The following is a 19,356-nucleotide window of genomic DNA, read 5'->3' as shown; positions in this document are numbered from 1 at the left end:
AAAAAAAAAGGTTTTATTAAATAAATGATACGGGACAATATTGAAAATATTCTTTTTTTTAAGCCACTTAATTTTTTTAATTTGTTGAAATTACAGTTGAAAATTGTAAAATTAAGAACACCATCAGATTTTAAACAATGACACTTTTTATTTTGTTTTATGAGGTTTGTTTCTCCATGTGAAATGAAAGAGTATTTTATCCACGTGTGAGCCTATAGCCTATTCTTTGGGGCACTAATTGAAGAAAGAGAATTCTTACTAGAATTAATTCTCTCACTAACCACGAGTTTTGCATTTTTTTCGATAACAGGTATAAAATGAGATTTTCAGTATTTTTAGAGACTTTGATTCCCACATAGTTTACCATACTTTAAACATGAATATTACACACAGCTGTAGGACACAGTTCAATTCAATCCAGAGAATTTAGAAAAATTATTAATGATATTCAAAGCCAGAGAGCTACCTCAGAAGAACTATTATCAAGAAAAAATGTGTCATCAGCAAGTTGGGATATTAAAGTCTTTCATTAACATCAGTACCATTGAAGGAATGTTGATTTAACATTGGTATTTGAAGGCTTTCTGTGCAACAGCGCCTCCACGCGTTACAGGTCAAAGCCGTTATTACATCCGGGTCGGTCGCTATATTCCTTCCGCTGTATATTTTATAACGCTGATCCAGGGAGATCACGAAGGTAAGCAGCGGCTCCGCGCTGTCAGTTGATTTATCTGTTTGCAAATCAATGTTTTGACAGTTTCACATTTTTTTGACAATCTCATATACCTTCTGTAAATAAATCCGCACATTAACGTTGTACAATGCCGCAGTCCCTCAAATGTCATGAGCAAGTTATGGAGGTCACTGCGGGACGAGTCCATTTACAACCGTTTAACTTACTGGACAATGTCTGAAAGAGTTTGACTTGTGTGTTTATGCTATAATCTATCATATGGAGGCCGTTTATGATCTATATGGATGTGTGTTTATTGCCGCTGCTTATACTTTACGTCTCTTCTTGCCTTGCGTAACTGTTCCCTTCATTAAATTTGTCTGACGTTTTGATGCATTTTTAGGGCTTTTTAGTTCATTTATGGATTATGTTATAGTGTTGAACCTCAAAAGTTTGTGTTGTGAATTTATTTGATATGCTACTATTATTTTTGGGATGTTTAGTTCTTCCCTCCAGTCATGTGCCTAACAAACGTGCAAACATTTGATTTTGTAAACACTCAATGCAACAATAACAACGGAAATCCTTTTATTTATATATATATGTAATTACTATATAAAATATACGGAATTATAAAACATATATATTTTAATAATTAGTAATTTCGTTATATGTTTTTTATTATGTATTATTTATTTAATATATATATATATATTTTTAGTATTTCATGGTAAACAGTTATTTGACTAGGCAACAATTCTAGTTGTCATATAGATTTTTTCAGAAGTGTTTCATCTAATATTTATATTTAATAAACCTTAGCTTTATTTTAATTGCCAAAAACTAAAATAGTTTTTTAATAGTTTCAGTTTTAGTTAATAATAGCCGGTCATTAGGATTGGACTCACTGGAGTCGTTATTAAACTGCACCATGTGGTACAACAATGCTTTCATGTTTACTGTATCACTATTCTCTTTCAGATAAGATGTTGTCCTGTCTCGGGTGTCCCATTCTTAGCCGGGTTCTGACCACCGGGGCTTCACGTGTCCCGGTTGCTGTGGCTGCATCTGGTGCATCACGCACTGCTGTAGCCACCAACACCGCTTCTCCTCCAAACTCCATGACACTGGTGCGGTACAACAGCAGCACAGCTCAACAGGTGACTTGTTACTCAAATCCACTGTCTGCATAATTGATGATCAATGGCTATAATCAGTGTGTGTCCCCTAGGAAACACCAAAGAAGACCAAATTTGGACCTTTAGCTGACCAGGACAGAATATTCACTAACCTTTATGGGCGACACGACTGGAGGTAAAAAAAAAAAAGAAAAAAAAAAAAAAATCGTATTACGAATTATATCTAAAGACAGTACATAAACTTTTTCTTGAATGTTCCCTGTTTGGTTTAGTAGCTTAATTTAACCACGGAATAAAAAAAGTTTTTTTTTTATCTACAGTTCAAACATTTTTTACATTTAATTGCAAGTTTATATCTCAAAATTCATACTTTCTCAGAATTGCTGGTTCATGTCTTACACTCAGACTATTGTTTTCCTCAGAATTGTGTATTTGTAAGATGTAAACTCAGAATTCTGAGAAAAAGTAAACTTCCATGATTTGTGTATTTTCTAGTTTTGGCTTTATTATCTAAACAATTGAAATTGTAATGTATTATTATTCATTGTAAGTGCAGTCAAAATTATTTATTTACTATTAATGTCACACACACACATATATATTTACAAACATGTACATCTCAGGCTGAAGGGTGCCCTGAGGAGAGGTGACTGGTACAAGACCAAGGAGATTTTGGATAAAGGAGTGGACTGGATCCTGAATGAGATTAAGGTCTCAGGGCTGCGTGGCCGAGGAGGTGCTGGATTCCCCACAGGGATGAAGTGGAGCTTCATGAACAAGCCCAGTGACGGCAGGTAGGTTGGCATCTCAACAATTAATGGGTTCCATATGTCACAAGCAGGGCTGTCCTTAGGGCGGTGCAACTGGTGAGGTCGCACCAACCCCCCCGGAATGTGATCAGACCCCACATCAGCTAAGGACACACCCGGTCACCTGACTTTGCAAATGAGGCTCTTTTTTCACCATCGCAGGCCTAAATATCTGGTGGTGAATGCTGACGAAGGAGAGCCTGGTACCTGCAAGGACAGAGAGATCATGCGTAATGATCCTCATAAGCTGATTGAGGGCTGTCTGGTGGCTGGCAGGGCCATGGGAGCACGTGCAGCCTACATCTACATCCGTGGAGAGTTCTACAATGAGTCATCCAACCTGCAGGTGAAAAAGAAAGGATGTTTTTTATATATATATATATATATATATATATATAATAACTTTTGAATAGTACAGTAGATTACTCCGTTTGCACTATGTATAACAAATATTATAAATTATATATTATTTAAAATATTTGTTTAAATATAATCTTAATCTAAAGGTTTAAATACTTTTAGTTCAGTAATAAAAAATATTCACAAATGGTGTATTTAAAGATGGTTATTTATTACCTAATTCTTGTAATGTGGTATGTATTTTTTTTGCTTATTAGTGTTGTCAAACATTATTAGAATTGATTGTATGTCAAATCTTCTACACAGTAGTTAAGGGGAAGTAATATTTTGTCCTCGTGTTTATGCGTGCTTTCTCTCAGGTGGCCATTAACGAGGCCTATGCAGCAGGGCTGATTGGCAGGAACGCGTGCGGCTCGGGTTTTGACTTTGACGTGTTTGTGATGCGCGGTGCAGGGGCCTACATCTGTGGAGAGGAGACGGCTCTGATCGAGTCCATCGAGGGAAAACAGGGAAAACCTCGTCTGAAACCCCCTTTCCCTGCTGACGTGGGTAAGTCAGAAACAAACCATTTATATATTATATATTTTTTTAATTTATTATTGATAGCATATTTTAGTTATTTTATTTTGTATAAGTGATGTGTTATTAAATGTGTGTGTATATATATATATATATATATATATATATATATATATATACATTCTGTTATAAATGTGACATGTTTTTAATGTGATCTATTTTATTTTACTTAAAGTGATCAGTGATAAATTTGACATGCTCCTGCTGCAGGTGTGTTTGGCTGTCCAACAACTGTTGCCAATGTTGAGACGGTAGCTGTCGCACCAACCATCTGCCGTCGTGGCGGCACGTGGTTTCTGAGTTTCGGCAGAGAGAGAAACTCTGGCACGAAGCTCTTCAACATTTCAGGCCATGTCAACAACCCCTGCACGGTGGAAGAAGAGATGTCCATTCCCCTGAAAGAGCTGATTGAAAGACATGCAGGTACACCTCATTCCATCCGTACACGGAAATGTTAGTTCATGGTCTAATCATGGTCCAATCTTGAAGATTATTGAGATTATTAATTGATATGATCTCTTTAGGTGGTGTCCGGGGTGGTTGGGATAATCTCCTGTGTGTTATTCCTGGTGGGTCTTCCACGCCCCTAATCCCACGTCATGTGTGCGACACTGTTCTCATGGATTTTGATGCCCTCATTCAGGCTCAGACTGGTCTTGGTACAGCTGCACTTATTGTCATGGATAAATCAGTAAGTCGATTAGTAAAATAACTAGAGCTGTTGATTTAACACGTTAATTTAATTGTGTTTAATTATCTTTTTACATCGCATGCAATTGCTGATGAACAGAATGCAGAATGATGACTGACTGCGTTATGTAGTGTAGGAGAATGCAGTTATACACCCCTAAAATTCAAGATATGAGGGCAAAAATTGTCTCTGTATGGGCCTTTGTCTTGTATTTATGTCATATGACGTACCTTAACAGTATCACAGGAGCAAGAGTTCTGTTGTTTTTAATTACCAATTCATAAAGACAATCGTTTGCTGTGTTTTTGCATGAATCTGCTGAATCTGACAGTGACTTGTCGCCACCTAGTTGCTTAAACATAATTCAGTATTCAATTTTAAAACCCAATTCATTTTTAAAAAAACAGATTCAGCCTGTTATGGCCACATAACAAAATGTGTGTTGAATCAAAATGATTCTACTTTATTGTAATGTCCATTCAATTGCTTTTCTCTTTTAACACAATAATGACTTTAAACAATATTTGCAAATAATTACAAAAATAATCTTTTTGCAATTATTTTCAAATTGATTTGCAAATAATTTGTGATTGATTAATTGGCACGTCATGTAATTAATTAGATCAAAATTGTAAATAGTTTGACGGCGCTAAAAATAGCACACTTTGAAACACTATTTTTCTCCCCTTTTCTAGACTGAGACCCTGTTTACACTAGTGTGTTTTCGTTTTAAAACGCATAACTTTAGCTATGGTTACACCTATCGTTTACACTACTATGGTGTTTTCGAAAACGGAGACTTTTGAAAACGCTGCAGACCCCGTTTTAGTTTGAAAACTCCGGGGTTGCGTTTCAGTGTAAACGGACCAAAACGGAGACTTTTGTAAACAATGGCGTGGCTGCCCAGATTTGTTCTGCATATCCTTGACGAACGTGTAAACAATAACATCATGATCATTGTTGTACCTATAGATATGTATAGGTAGATTCCCCATTCAACTGCTCCAAGCACGTAGACGTGTCCGCCATCTAAATAATAGGGAATCTACCTATATGAATGGTCATGTGACGTGCGTTTTCGGTTGCGTAGTGTAAACGGAGATCGTTTCTGAAACTCCAGTGTAAACAAGGATCGTTTTCATTCTAAAACGTCATTTTAAAACGAAAACGCACTAATGCAAATGGGGCCTTAGCATTTTTAACTATTGGAATGTTCTACATTTGCGAGATTCTTTTTTTTTTTAAAGATCTGTTTGGCGATTTGATCTCACAAGTTTTTCTCTTCACAGACTGATGTTATTCGAGCTATTGCCCGCTTGATTGAATTCTACAAGCACGAGAGCTGTGGCCAGTGCACTCCTTGCAGAGAGGGTAAGAATTAGTGCAAATACATGTAACATACATTTGTCAGTATTTACTTGTATTTTATGTTACATTACAGTGAATATTTACTAGTCTGACTTTTCTGTGCCTTTCAGGAGTGGACTGGATGAATAAGATGATGTGGCGCTTTGTAAAAGGCGATGCACAGTCAGCAGAGATTGACATGATCTGGGAGATCAGCAAACAGATTGAGGGCCACACCATCTGCGCTTTGGGAGATGGAGCTGCATGGCCAGTTCAGGTAAAGGCAGAATATTTTTAATCAATCAATCAAATTTTTAGAATCAGTAGATAATTTGATTTAAATAAATTATTTTAAAATATATCCATGATTAATCTAAACAATTGAAAATTTATAACATTTATATTTTTTGTTCTCAGGGATTGATCCGTCACTTCCGCCCTTTAATGGAGAGCAGAATCACAGACTTTAAAGAGAAACAGCAGGCACGTGCTTGAAAGCTTCATATTTGGGTCCTTTCTGGCTCATCCTGTCACTTATAGTTATTTAAGCAAAACTGACAGGATCTCTCGCTCACTGATATGAGAACTGCTGGCATCCTCCTTTTGTTTTTCTTACATTATATCAGGGACATTAAATATTAGTCACCAAATCCTTTAAACCTTAAAATAACCATGGTGATTGATTCAACATCATACTTCTGATTGTGGATGACTTGTGACACATTAAAAAAAGAGTGAAAACTGTTTGAGCAGATGCAGCACTCATTTACAGTAACTTGTAGTGAGTTATGGTTGATGTAATTGTTAAATCCCATTATGATTTTAATGCTGTTTTTCTTGATAAGAAAATCTTACTCTGTATAAACACTTATTTGTGAAAGTAAACAGCCTAGACTTTAAAACAGTGTTTGTTAATCTGGGGTTAGAGGAGAATGTGTTGTGTTTGATCATGAACTGCTTGAAATGGGAGAACGCAATATAAAGATCTGTTTTAGAACCGTTATGTTTAGTCCTGTTATGATATTAATAGAACTATTCATTATATGAAATCTTGCTGTTTATATATAGTGTTCACACACTTTTTGACCAATCAATTTATGTGTTTTCCACTAGTTCTTAATTATGCTTTTGTTCAAAAGTCTCCAAAATACGAAAAATATATTCTTGTAGCATTGGACGTAAACAGATTTCGCTGATTTTCTAAGCATGAAAATAAGAGGTTTTTTTTTTTTTTTTGTTTAAAAAAAAAAAATTCAATTAGAAATGAGCCAATCACAAGATCAGAAAATCAGCCAATCAACGCCGCCGTTCGCTATCGAAACGACCCGCTTGTTTCGAAGTTGACCTAAGAAACATCAGATAAAGGCTTCAGCTTTTGGATAACCTCGATTTGACATTTGTGCTTTTTTTGTCGTGTTTTAAAGGTAAGTTGATCTGTTCCTCATTACTTACTGAGATACTCGTCTGTTACTATAGACATGCTGAAGTCGTCAGGCGCGCTTCCTGACTTGAGATGACGGGCGACTCTTGATGTAAATTGCAAAAGTAATATTGATGATGGTCGTTGTTGAATATATGAGAACTAGAACATATTACAACCTTTTGGTGAATGTCGCAAAGCTTGTCAAAAAATGTAGTTTTCCAAAAAAAAAAAAAAAAGCCTTCATATTAATAAGCCCATTACCATTTTGTTTCCAGTAAAATGAAGCGTTATTCCCCCAGAACCGGTAACGTTATCTGGACATTTTACTTTTAAAATTTTACTCACAGTTTCAATAACAAAAACAGTAGTTTTTAACTGTATATCATTAAATCAATTCTATGCTGAATAGTTTTGAATGAGTCTGGGAATGTGTCTTCACAGCAGCAATGCATTCTGGGAATTTAGGTAAAGGGAGCTACCGCGGAGACTGGATAATATAGTGAATATAGACGTTGATATTATTTAATGTTTCTATTATTCTACTTAAGATCGCGTTGGAGTGGTTAAGGCTCACTTTACATCATTTGCCATAGCCCTTTGCACAGCCGGTGTGAAAAACGTGCTTTTTTCAGCCTTAGAAAGCTGAAAAAGCAGAGGTATTTCCTGCAGACATTAATAGATGCCATAAGTTAGCCCTTATCAATATCTGCATGAAATACCTCTGCTTTTGATTAACGCTGTTGATACAGTAAGCGTCAATCATTCAACGCGATCTTAAGTTGAATCACATAAACATAAAATAATAGCCTATAATGTCTATATTCACACTCGGATGAAAGTTAAACTGAAACTCGGTAACAACTCAAATAAGATATGGCTTAATAATTGATCTCTGTAGATTTAATATACAGTGATTTGCCTTAAACTGCTCGCCCTCACACTACAAATAAAACAAAATCATACATGGAAATATTATCTGTGGCAGCTCTTTGATCCCAGGCCACTTGTTTGTAAGGATTAAGTTTCATTCATCATTTATTTGATCGTTTATTATTGTTCGGCATCTCTAATAATAAGGAATCTTCAACTTGGTTCATTATTTATTTGCACAGCATCCACAATAAACATCGATTCAAAGCAGCTTGTAGTAAGTTCTGTTACCTCTATAATGGCTTAATTCTTTACACTGAGCAGATTTACTGGGCAATATTGTGATATATAACAATGCTAAACGATCCACTGTTTAAGATCTAGCTATGTATTATCCCCTTTAAAAAATAGGCATGGTTTTGTTGCGCTAATCAAAGTGTTTTAGCAGTTATCTTATATCAGTACCACTGCAGTGAAGGAGACTGAATAATGAATATATGCAGCCTCTCAGACAAACCACAGAGAGATTTTTTTATTTAAAGAGATTTACTTATTAGTCCGTTTTATTCTAAGAGTATGTAAGATGGTTTTCAAAAAAATATTCATAGTAAACGGTCGGCTTTTTTCTGTGGTGATTTGCATGTGTGCTCCTGAGCGTTACATAAAACATGGCGGAATCTGACGCGGCGTGACGTAGTTTGCCAAGCTCTATACTACCATGATGCCGTTTTTTTGTGCTTAATTGTCATGAAAATAATGTCATAATCTAAAAGTCTAGGCTTCTTTTTCTTTCAATGAACTAAATTTCTTTTTTTTCTTGTGATTTTAGAATGAAGTTTGACCTTGAAGAGTCACCCTTTTTAATTTTGATAATATTTAGTTAATGGTTATTGCTATAAAATAAAATCACACAAATCCGTTTTGTGATTTTAGTTTTAATTGATAGAACATGCTTTAAAAATGAAGCTGTCATGTGCTCAACTTCAATTTGAAATTGATTAATTACCAGACATTTGCTCCTATAAAGAGTCATTAACAATGTGAGGCTGTTGTTTTTGTTAAATGATATACATTCACTGTTGTCTTATCAACATAACTGTGAATTACCAGTATCACCCTTACCAAAAAATCCTGTAGGATTTTGGTTTTATGTGCAGGGATCCTGCAGAAGTCCTGTAGGACTGAATAAAAATCCTACAGGACAGGGCACATTCCCGCAGGAGTCCTGTAGGACTGAATAAATATCCTACAGGACAGGGCACATTCCCACAGGAGTCCTGTAGGACTGAATAAATATCCTACAGGACAGGGCACATTCCCGCAGGAGTCCTGTAGGACTGAATAGAAATCCTACAGGACAGGGCACATTCCCGCAGGAGTCCTGTAGGACTGAATAGAAATCCTACAGGACAGGGCACATTCCCGCAGGAGTCCTGTAGGACTGAATAGAAATCCTACAGGACAGGGCACATTCCCGCAGGAGTCCTGTAGGACTGAATAGAAATCCTACAGGACAGGGCACATTCCTGCAGGAGTCCTACATGAAAATGGTCACGAAAATCCTGTGGGATCCTGTAGGAATGTGCAGGTATGTGGTGTGTAGGTTATTTTTTTGTAAGGGCAACACTCTGATTCCAGCAAATCAACACTGGCATTATTTTACTTATAAGAGTGGTTTCTTTTTATTTCATTGTTCAAGTCATGAAGCCAAGCAGATCAGATAGGGAACAAAGCAATTCTTTGCCTATCTTGAAAGCAAAGGATGTGTCCGGAGGTCAGTGTTGCACGCCTGAACAAACTTCTGAGCTGCTCCTGTCACAAGTACATAGTAAGTATCTAAAGGTTCTGCGTTAACACTTTCGAATAAATGATTAATGCACTATTAACATTCTTGTAACTACTATTAACTAACAAGAAACTCTGATTAACGATTTAGTAAGTAATAGCGCTCGGGTGAAACTGGAAGTTCACTATTAGCTAATCAATAACTACAGTTTTTTTCATATATCCTGGGGAACCACTAAGAACTACTGCATACAGGTTCATAATTAATGTGAATTATCTATAATTAGGGCTGGGTATCGTTCAAAAATGTTTGATATCGATACCGATACCTTGAGTTCGATACAGGTTCCTGAATGATACTTTTTTCGATACCAATTTTATGAAAACAGTTTTAACAAGATTACATTATCTCAAAAAACTTTGGTTTTATTTTTTTCAGCTTGTTGACATGTATACAGACTCAAAGACTCATCTCCTGAGCCACTGCACAAAGGAACAAAATATAGCCAACAATAAATCAGTACAAATAATTTTAATAAAGCTCAAATAGTTCTCAGTTTACACTAGTGCGTGCTCGTTTTAAAACGCATAGCTCAGACAGAATCATCATTTCTATTCATTTATTCTAGGTTGTTAAAGAAATTTAAAATCTTTATCCACTTTCATAAGTGGATGTTTTATTTTCTTTCACCATATGTTTTATTGTTATTAAATTCTATGTAGTAGTATGTCTAATTATTTGAATGCATAAAAACTACTTAGTTTATTCAAATGTATTCTTAAAACAGCCTTATGAAATGTTTTCTTTTTCCTCAGAATTTCTGTGTTCTGTATCTGGTTTTCAAATGAAGGCATAAAACATTAATTTCATTTTTCTTGTAAATTATTGAAAATAAAACTTGCAAACAAAATTTTACTATTGAAATTAAAACATGGAAGAAATGTTGTGTGATCATTAATTAAAACATAAGAGTTTTAATAATTTTAATAGTAGCCTAGTAGTAGCAGTATGTACACTCTGCTGAACAATATTAATATATTTCTGCCGCAGTGTCTTCCGAGTTAATCCGAACTTTTATTTTGACGGGTTTCCGGGAATACCTTCACAGTTCTGTGTGTATATGATATGACGCAAGTTTTACTCAAATCAAAGGTTAAAATGCTCATGAAGTGACTCTCAGAGCAGTTCTGGAGCTGTTGTTCATGTGTTTATGTCCTCATTTAGTGAGACGACAGACGCTGAAATGTCACGCGAGCTTCAGTCTGTGTCAAGTAAGCGAAACTGCGCGATATAGAGAGCAGACTGCTCCATACACTTTCGAATTGCTCTCGCGGAGGTCAAACACTGTTCAATCAGCACCGCGTCACTTCTAGTCAAACACCAGTGTTGGGGGTAATGCATTACAAGTAACGCGAGTTACGTAATAATATTACTTTTTGCAAGTAACTAGTAAAGTAACGCATTACTTTTTAATTTACAAGAAAATATCTGAGTTACTTTTTCAAAAAAGTAACGCCAGTTACTTTTTCCCATTTATTGACTGTGAGTGCGCTGTGAACATGCTGTTACTGTAGTTCCAGATTAAATGTGAATGTGCATTAATTCATTCCACTCGCAAAAAACAGATTTATTATTCATCAAAATGAATTAAAACAGTGAAATGCAAACTCAGAATATGACGCAAACCTGCAATAATTAAATGTTAAAACAACACAAATGAATCTAATCCCATTTTATTAACCGATGTCTTTGCTGCTGACCTTTGATGATCCAGTTCAACCATACTAATAAGCAAAAATGACTTTAGATAAACTAACAATTGTGCTTGATGGTTTTTTTATTGCTGAAGAGTGTTGAACCTTCTTCTCCTGCGTTCTCCTTTACAGACGTCAATTTACTTTTCCTTCAGCCTGAGGTTTATTCATCACACTTTTTGGTGTGAAAGGGCTTTTACGTTTGCTATAAATAGAACTTCTTATTAAAAACAATCAAGCCCTGCTCATATTTAAAAAGTAACGCAAAAGTAATGTAACGCATTACTTTCCATAAAAAGTAGCTAAGTAACATAATTAGTTACTTTTTTAGGGAGTAACGCAATATTGTAATGCATTACTTTTAAAAGTAACTTTCCCCAACACTGTCAAACACACCTAGTGCTGCAGGCTTATTGGCTCACTGACGTTAATGAGATTAACCCCTTAGGTATAGAAATTTGGTACCGAACGGCAAGACGTTTTTCGATACTCTGTGGTATCGAGGCAATTCGGTCGGTGCCTAAAAAGTATCGAACTCGATACCCAACCCTATGTATAATGTATAATTAATTCTACAGTGAAAATCATGGTAACCCGCTGGTAATGATTCAAGTACTATCAAATTCTTCTAAAAGAAATACTAATTGCTTGGATCAGTTTTCTAAAGTGAAAGACATCATAACTCCCTAATATTGACTGATGTCATTGTGAGCTTTTGAGATATATGTAAGGTTTTGGATCGTAATGACTCTAGTGTTACTACATACTTCTAAAGGAATTACTAATTATTTGGATCAGTATTCTAAAGTGAAGATCACGGTAACCCACTAGTAATGAAGTGTTACCAAATCTAGCGAAATGAATGATTAACCAGAACCTTACAAAAACCTCAGAAGTTTACAATGACTTCAGTAATTACTAGGGAGTTATCACGATCTTCACATTAGATTACTGATCCAAAAATGAGTAATTCCTTTAGAAGGATGTAGTAACACCTGAATAATTACTATCCAATGCTTTATGAAACCTTCAAAAGCTTACAATGATTTCAGTCATTACTAGTGAATTATCGTGTTATTCACTTTAGAATACTGTTCCAAATAATTAGCAATTCCTTCTGAAGAAGTTGGTAATACTTGAGTCATTACTAGTGGGTTACCATGACCTTCACTTTAGAATTAATTATACACTATGCATTATTCATATTAATTATGAACCTGTATACAGTAATTCTAAGTAGTTCTTGGAGAGGTATGAAACAATTGTTGTTATTAGCTAACACTGATTAGCTAACAGTGAACTACCACGTTCGACTAAGCTCTGTTACTTAATTCATTAATCAGAGTTTCTTGTTAGCTACAAGTAGTTACTAGAGTGATAATATTGCGTTACTCATGTGTTCTTGTGTAGTTATTTATTAATGATGGAACAGTATTCTAAAGTGTTACCGGTTCTGCTTCTTTTTTGAATTTTTGTTCATGAATAATTAATCGTATTTATTGTTTTAGGTAAAATAATTTGTCTTCCTTTGGGATGGATTCACACTTTGCCCCCTTCCGATTATACCTGGGTGTCAAAGGCCCTGTTCAGGTGGTCTCCAGAGATGCAGCCTGAAATGGACTATGCTAGGGTGGATAGGATGTGGTGGTACCCACCGTTCCCACCTCTTACCTTAACTGAAGAGCCAGAGATGGGATGCTACTTTGGGCATGCATTGTTTCTCTGGATGCCACAAAAGCTGTGGAACGTGAAAGTTATCTGTCCACGTTCAGACTGCCTGACGGAAGAGCTCACATCAGCAGGCCTGCATCAGGAGCTCAGGCAGGTAGTCGACATGGAAGGGTCATACTTCATGGCATCCGAGTGTCTGGTTTGTGGGAAATGCAAGCGGAAATGGATTAGCTGGAGTCATGATGTAGTCTCACAACTTGATATTGGTCATAGAGTCCAGTTCCCTTGCATTCTTGCATCACAGGTGGCTTGTGACATGAAGGTTGTTCACTTTAACCGCCAGAGACACTTGGGGCCCAGTGTCAGCCAGATCCAGAAGAAACTGGAGGAACATCACACTGAGGTTTGGCTGCAAAAGACCATTCAGTATCTAACTGATTGCAGAAGCTTTGCCCATCCTGCACAGTTTCAGGATCCACCCGGCATGCCTCCCCTTCCCAAACATTGTTGGTTGCGGCAAGTGTTCGCTCTGGACGTACTTCACCGAATGAATGAGATCAAGGCAAGCATAACCTCGCAGTTTGGTCGTGTGCTAAAGATGGGTTCCACCAAAAAGTGTCTCGGGAACTTCTCAGGAACTTGGGCGACCAGTGTTGCCAATGAACACAGGCAGGTTATCATGTCGGTGCTTACAGAAAACAAAGAGTCTGGTCTTGAGGGGATGATCTCTGGTGTCATAAATAGGTACAAGGAAGCTGCAGAGGCTCCTCCTGAAGTTCTGTATGTGAGTGGAGACTGCTGTGGGTCCAACTCTCTCGGAAAAACATTCAAAGAGTGGAAGGACGTGGAAGTCAGGTTGGACATCTCTGAGTTCATGCGAAGGATTTCTGTGGGCTGCACGTCAGAGTTCCATCAGATATACGCAACCTTCATGGACCGCCTCGGCCACTGTATTTTCGAATGGGATGAGGAGGACCTGAAGCAGCTGAAGGAGGCGAAACATAACGAGCTCAATTCCGATATCATTCAGCCTTCTGATGACGAACTAATGCATCACCTCAGCAGAAACGAGTTGGCCCTCCACTGCAGACGAATCACGCGTGATGTAAAGGAGATCGAAGAACTCATCACAGCACTCATTCGGCTCTATGATGGCGAGGCGGGATGGGACTCATCAGGAGTGCCACTCTTCAGTTCCAATACAATGGCTGAGATATGGAATTCCCTGAAGAAACATTTGCCGTGTATAGTGGATCCTCTTGGTGTACAACTGTATGAGCAGACTGAGACACTAGTGAAGGGAAGCCACCTTCTGCCAACCTACAGATGTTTCAGAGGTTCCACCTCCATCGACTCCTTCCACCAGCATCTGAACCAGCTCATTCCAGGTAAATCAATTATCAGTCAATCATAAAAAGAAAAATACATACACTACCATTAAAAAGTTTGGGGTTAAGATTTTTTTTTAGTCTCTTATGCTCAAAAAGCACTACATTTGTAATGCTGTGTCAACAGTGTGCCTGTTGCAAGTGGCACATCACAACTAGATAGCCATAATCGAAATACCTGTCTATACTGCAGTAGCTCAGTGTTGCAATGCTTGCAATGACCGTTTTATTGGTTTTTAATGGGAGTGATGATATTTATGTGCAGGATGATGTGTTTGCACAATGTCTGAACACAGTATGAAACATTAGTAGATGCAACAGCATTGTGTATTATATTTCAGGGGTGCCAGCTTGTTCTACATTTCTCCAAATTGAGTTTTTGGATGGATTGGTCAGGTGGAATGAAGCGACTGCTGTGGCCTCAGAGGGCCTGCAGACACCTCAGTCTTGCAGTGGGGTTCTTCAACAAGCTGTCAACCAGCTCGGAGAGGACATGCTTGGAAAGAAGATTGTGTCTACTATCAGTACAAGTAAATACACCGGTAAGTTAGATATTATTTTCTCATAACTGAAGGGACAGTTCACCAAAAATACAAACTAATGTCGTTCCACTACACAATGGAAACAGGGTTATTTTAGTATAATTTGTAAACTATTATAGTATTTTTTATTCATTTAAATGTTTTCATTTTAGTTTACATTTTTGAAAAAAGCCACAGTTCTCTGCACAGTTTAGCTCCAAACCTAATCAAACACATCTGATCCAGCAAATCAGGGTCTTCAGGATCACTAGAAACTTCCAAACAGGTGTGATTTGGAGCTAAACTCTACAGAGCTGCAGCACTTCAGGAATTGCGTTTGAGACCACTGACCTAAAGTAACTTAAAGCAGAGAGATTTTGCTAAAGTTTTTAAATCTATTTATATATACAGGTCCTTTTAAAAAAATTAGCATATTGTGATAAAGTTCATTATTTTCTGTAATGTACTGATAAACATTAGACTTTCATATATTTTAGATTCATTACAACACAACTGAAGTAGTTCAAGCCTTTTATTGTTTTAATATTGATGATTTTGGCATACAGCTCATGAAAACCCAAAATTCCTATCTCAAAAAATTAGCATATTTCATCCGACCAATAAAAGAAAAGTGTTTTTAATACAAAAAAAAAAAGTCAACCTTCAAATAATTATGTTCAGTTATGCACTCAATACTTGGTCGGGAATCCTTTTGCAGAAATGACTGCTTCAATGCGGCGTGGCATGGAGGCAATCAGCCTGTGGCACTGCTGAGGTGTTATGGAGGCCCAGGATGCTTCGATAGCGGCCTTAAGCTCATCCAGAGTGTTGGGTCTTGCGTCTCTCAACTTTCTCTTCACAATATCCCACAGATTCTCTATGGGGTTTAGGTCAGGAGAGTTGGCAGGCCAATTGAGCACAGTAATACCATGGTCAGTAAACCATTTACCAGTGGTTTTGGCACTGTGAGCAGGTGCCAGGTCGTGCTGAAAAATGAAATCTTCATCTCCATAAAGCTTTTCATCAGATGGAAGCATGAAGTGCTCCAAAATCTCCTGATAGCTAGCTGCATTGACCCTGCCCTTGATAAAACACAGTGGACCAACACCAGCAGCTGACATGGCACCCCAGACCATCACTGACTGTGGGTACTTGACACTGGACTTCAGGCATTTTGGCATTTCCCTCTCCCCAGTCTTCCTCCAGACTCTGGCACCTTGATTTCCGAATGACATGCAAAATTTGCTTTCATCCGAAAAAAGTACTTTGGACCACTGAGCAACAGTCCAGTGTTGCTTCTCTGTTCAAAAGTGGCTTGACCTCAGGAATGCGGCACCTGTAGCCCATTTCCTGCACACGCCTGTACACGGTGGCTCTGGATGTTTCTACTCCAGACTCAGTCCACTGCTTCCACAGGTCCCCCAAGGTCTGGAATCGGTCCTTCTCCACAATCTTCCTCAGGGTCCGGTCACCTCTTCTCGTTGTGCTGCGTTTTCTGCCACACTTTTTCCTTCCCACAGACTTCCCACTGAGGTGCCTTGATACAGCACTCTGGGAACAGCCTATTCGTTCAGAAATTTCTTTCTGTGTCTTACCCTCTTGCTTGAGGGTGTCAATGATGGCCTTCTGGACAGCAGTCAGGTCGGCAGTCTTACCCATGATTGCGGTTTTGAGTAATGAACCAGGCTGCGAGTTTTTAAAAGCCTCAGGAATCTTTTGCAGGTGTTTAGAGTTAATTAGTTGATTCAGATGATTAGGTTAATAGCTCGTTTAGAGAACCTTTTCATGATATGCTAATTTTTTGAGATAGGAATTTTGGGTTTTCATGAGCTGTATGCCAAAATCATCAATATTAAAACAATAAAAGGCTTGAACTACTTCAGTTGTGTTGTAATAAATCTAAAATATATGAAAGTCTAATGTTTATCAGTACATTACAGAAAATAATGAACTTTATCACAATATGCTAATTTTTTGAAAAGGACCTGTATATATTTCAGCCTTTAGTTTTTTGTTACCAGTAATGACACTGAACGCAAGTCAACTGTCACCAAAACTTGGTTGGTAACCAACATTCTTAAAAATGGCTTCTTTTGTCTTTCACACAAGAAAGGAATTTTATAACAACATGAGAATGCCTAATTATAACAGAATTTTCTTATTTATCTGAACTATCCCTTTAATAAAATCCCTTAAACTCGTTTTCAGGTGAACTGATTGGGTTGGAGTACCTGTACCATCAGACTGGCAAAGCAATCCAAGACAGTAGATTTGTCATTAGACAGATGGAAACCACTGATGTACTAGTGGCTAAAAGTGGGGGCTGCTGCAAACAAGAGGACATTGGGGATTGGACAGTCGCACATCAACCCATCCCATCACTGTTAGAAGCTTCTCTGTCGATGTAAGCAAAATATACTTCAGCTTGGTATTTCCAAGAGGCACTTTAAAAACATTAATTTGAGTCATTCAATCTTTTCCAGCACAAGCCGAGGTGCTCAGTTTCAGGTGGAAGATCTCTTTCCTCCAATCACATCCTCACCGGCGACAGAAATGACAGCTCCAGAGAAGGTTCCTTTCATAAAGGAAGAGGATAATATGGAGTACAGTTGCAATGACAAGCCTCTCATTTCAAACTTGCCTCCAGAAACTGTGATGGAAAACAGCAACACAGCACAACATGTAGCCTCAACAGACCAACCTGCTCCTGCTCTTGCTCAAATTCAGTCAGGCTCATTTTTGACTTTGCCTGTTTTGTTTTCCAGCCCTTCTCTGTCAAAACAAATGATGGTGGTTTTAACACCTGCACAAAAGATCGATGCACCACCAACAGCAAGCTGCCATTCGGTTCCTGTTCCTTACACCACACAGTACTTCTGGAAGCGAAAACTGGTCAAGGAAAAAGATGGCATTTGTACCAGGAAGTATGTGCGAAGATCAGAGGCTATCCAGTGCAGAAAGTGCAATAAAGAGAGAATAATGTCAACTCATCGCCAGTATTTTGGCAACTGGTATTGTGAGGAGACCGAAACAAAACCCTTTGATATGTGGAAGGCTGAACTGGTAAAGCGGGGTTATGGAAAGAAGAAGTTCTGAAGGGTGGAATCAGTAACGAGTATCCACCTCCTTTTGTTTTAATTGTTCTTATTTAACTCTACTTTTAGTTTTATGTAATTAAATGTTAGATTTTTGGTGCTTCTACTCAAAATATAATTGCAGCGCTGCAGTGAAATCATTCGTGGGAGCGGCCCTGAACTGTTTTGTCCATATTACTCAACACTTATGCAAGTCGTAATTAGTTTCAGGTAAAAATATTATTTTTATTTATGCTTCAGGCCTATCGTTTATTGCAGTTGAAACCTCTTAATAATTTTAATAAGCCATATAAAACCGAACATGAACACAAAGTTTAGCTAAGAAGAAAAAACTGACTGATTGAATATTTTATGTAGAATGAGTTAAAATGGAAAATGGGGCATTTTTGGGACAGTCTGCATATTTACCAGACTGTTGTGTGTGTGTGTGTCGAGCCTGGTTTCTTTTATCATTTTATAAAATTAAAAATATATACAAACAGAACTGCTTAGGCTCAAGAGCTATTCAAAAATTGTACATTATTTGAATAATAAAAAAAATAAACCATACAATTCTGAGCTTTTTTTATAAGATTGTTCATGCTTTGTTTCCTTACTCATGCAACACGAAGTAAAATGAAGTGAAGCTATATTGTGCTGTAGCTATAAATAGAATAAAGTGAAAATATCAGTTATGGTGACTTCTCTAGGAGTCCTCATCTATTTGAAGTACAGACAAGCTTTGTAAACTGTTTACAGAAGTTAAAACATTGCCTTGCCCCGTGTGAGGCTCAAACTCACGACCTTCAGATTATGAGACTTTGATCATAAAACTAAACATTAAAATATCTCATTAATAATATTAGGAAATAAATAGTGATAACTGATATTACATGCAAGTAGTATTTTATGCTGTTATAAAAAATATCAGCACCAAATAGACTGGCATATTTTGATCAAATTGGGCCTCTGAATAAATTGTAGGTGTTTTCCCCTGTATGTATGAGCTACATATTTTCCTGTATCATACTACATGAGTCACAAAAGCCTAATGAATCAAATATGATTCAAAATATAAAATAAATATGCAAACTTTTAAAAAATATATTTTTGTAACTAAAGGTTCAATAAACTGTTACATTTAAAAAATGACTATTATTTCATATGTTAAACCCGCTTAAACTGTTGAATTCTTTATTATTAATTATTTATAGTATGATGCGCCATTATGCTCAAAGGGCAACAAAAAGAAAAACTCAATCTCCCATGAT

At 37.1% G+C, this 19,356-nt stretch overlaps 2 protein-coding genes across 4 annotated transcripts; both read left to right on the top strand.

The window, feature by feature from the left end:
• Positions 1 to 617: 617 nt before the first annotated feature.
• Positions 618 to 6,599, top strand: LOC306884805 (NADH dehydrogenase [ubiquinone] flavoprotein 1, mitochondrial-like). 2 transcript variants are annotated; one of them, XM_079441005.1, is made up of 11 exons: positions 618 to 697; positions 1,655 to 1,833; positions 1,905 to 1,987; positions 2,436 to 2,606; positions 2,784 to 2,967; positions 3,341 to 3,530; positions 3,771 to 3,983; positions 4,085 to 4,251; positions 5,541 to 5,622; positions 5,730 to 5,875; positions 6,016 to 6,599. In XM_079441005.1, the coding sequence occupies exons 2-11, from the start codon at positions 1,660 to 1,662 to the stop codon at positions 6,091 to 6,093; spliced, it is 1,488 nt and encodes a 495-aa protein (XP_079297131.1). In that variant the 5' UTR covers positions 618 to 697; positions 1,655 to 1,659; the 3' UTR covers positions 6,094 to 6,599. The 2 variants fall into 2 exon arrangements, with proteins under 2 accessions (XP_079297131.1, XP_079297132.1); XM_079441006.1 differs by having other exon boundaries at positions 631 to 717.
• Positions 6,600 to 6,899: 300 nt separating this feature from the next.
• On the top strand, positions 6,900 to 18,673 carry LOC306884804 (uncharacterized protein). Of its 2 annotated transcripts, XM_079441003.1 has the most exons (6): positions 6,900 to 7,022; positions 9,591 to 9,719; positions 12,940 to 14,490; positions 14,832 to 15,032; positions 17,220 to 17,415; positions 17,495 to 18,673. In XM_079441003.1, the coding sequence occupies exons 2-6, from the start codon at positions 9,593 to 9,595 to the stop codon at positions 18,105 to 18,107; spliced, it is 2,688 nt and encodes an 895-aa protein (XP_079297129.1). In that variant the 5' UTR covers positions 6,900 to 7,022; positions 9,591 to 9,592; the 3' UTR covers positions 18,108 to 18,673. The 2 variants fall into 2 exon arrangements, with proteins under 2 accessions (XP_079297129.1, XP_079297130.1); XM_079441004.1 differs by lacking the exons at positions 6,900 to 7,022; positions 9,591 to 9,719 and adding an exon at positions 10,782 to 10,948 and having other exon boundaries at positions 17,495 to 18,632.
• The last annotated feature ends 683 nt before the right edge of the window (positions 18,674 to 19,356 follow it).

Source organism: Barbus barbus (assembly GCF_936440315.1).
Source record: "Barbus barbus genome assembly, chromosome: 19".
In the NCBI taxonomy this organism is placed as follows: domain Eukaryota; kingdom Metazoa; phylum Chordata; class Actinopteri; order Cypriniformes; family Cyprinidae; genus Barbus; species Barbus barbus.
Note: the sequence above shows the minus strand (reverse complement) of the source record. Positions and strands in the feature narration are given on the sequence as shown.

Bases quoted from the DNA above. Each gene is read 5' to 3' on its own strand.
- LOC306884805 (XM_079441005.1), top strand. From the start codon at position 1,660: ATGTTGTCCTGTCTCGGGTGTCCCATTCTTAGCCGGGTTCTGACCACC. The intron at 1,834-1,904 runs GTGACTTGTTAC...TGTGTCCCCTAG, and splicing joins ACAGCAGCACAGCTCAACAG to GAAACACCAAAGAAGACCAA. The intron at 3,984-4,084 runs GTACACCTCATT...TGATCTCTTTAG, and splicing joins GCTGATTGAAAGACATGCAG to GTGGTGTCCGGGGTGGTTGG.
- LOC306884804 (XM_079441003.1), top strand. From the start codon at position 9,593: ATGAAGCCAAGCAGATCAGATAGGGAACAAAGCAATTCTTTGCCTATC. The intron at 9,720-12,939 runs GTAAGTATCTAA...TTATTGTTTTAG, and splicing joins GCTCCTGTCACAAGTACATA to GTAAAATAATTTGTCTTCCT. The intron at 15,033-17,219 runs GTAAGTTAGATA...ACTCGTTTTCAG, and splicing joins CAGTACAAGTAAATACACCG to GTGAACTGATTGGGTTGGAG.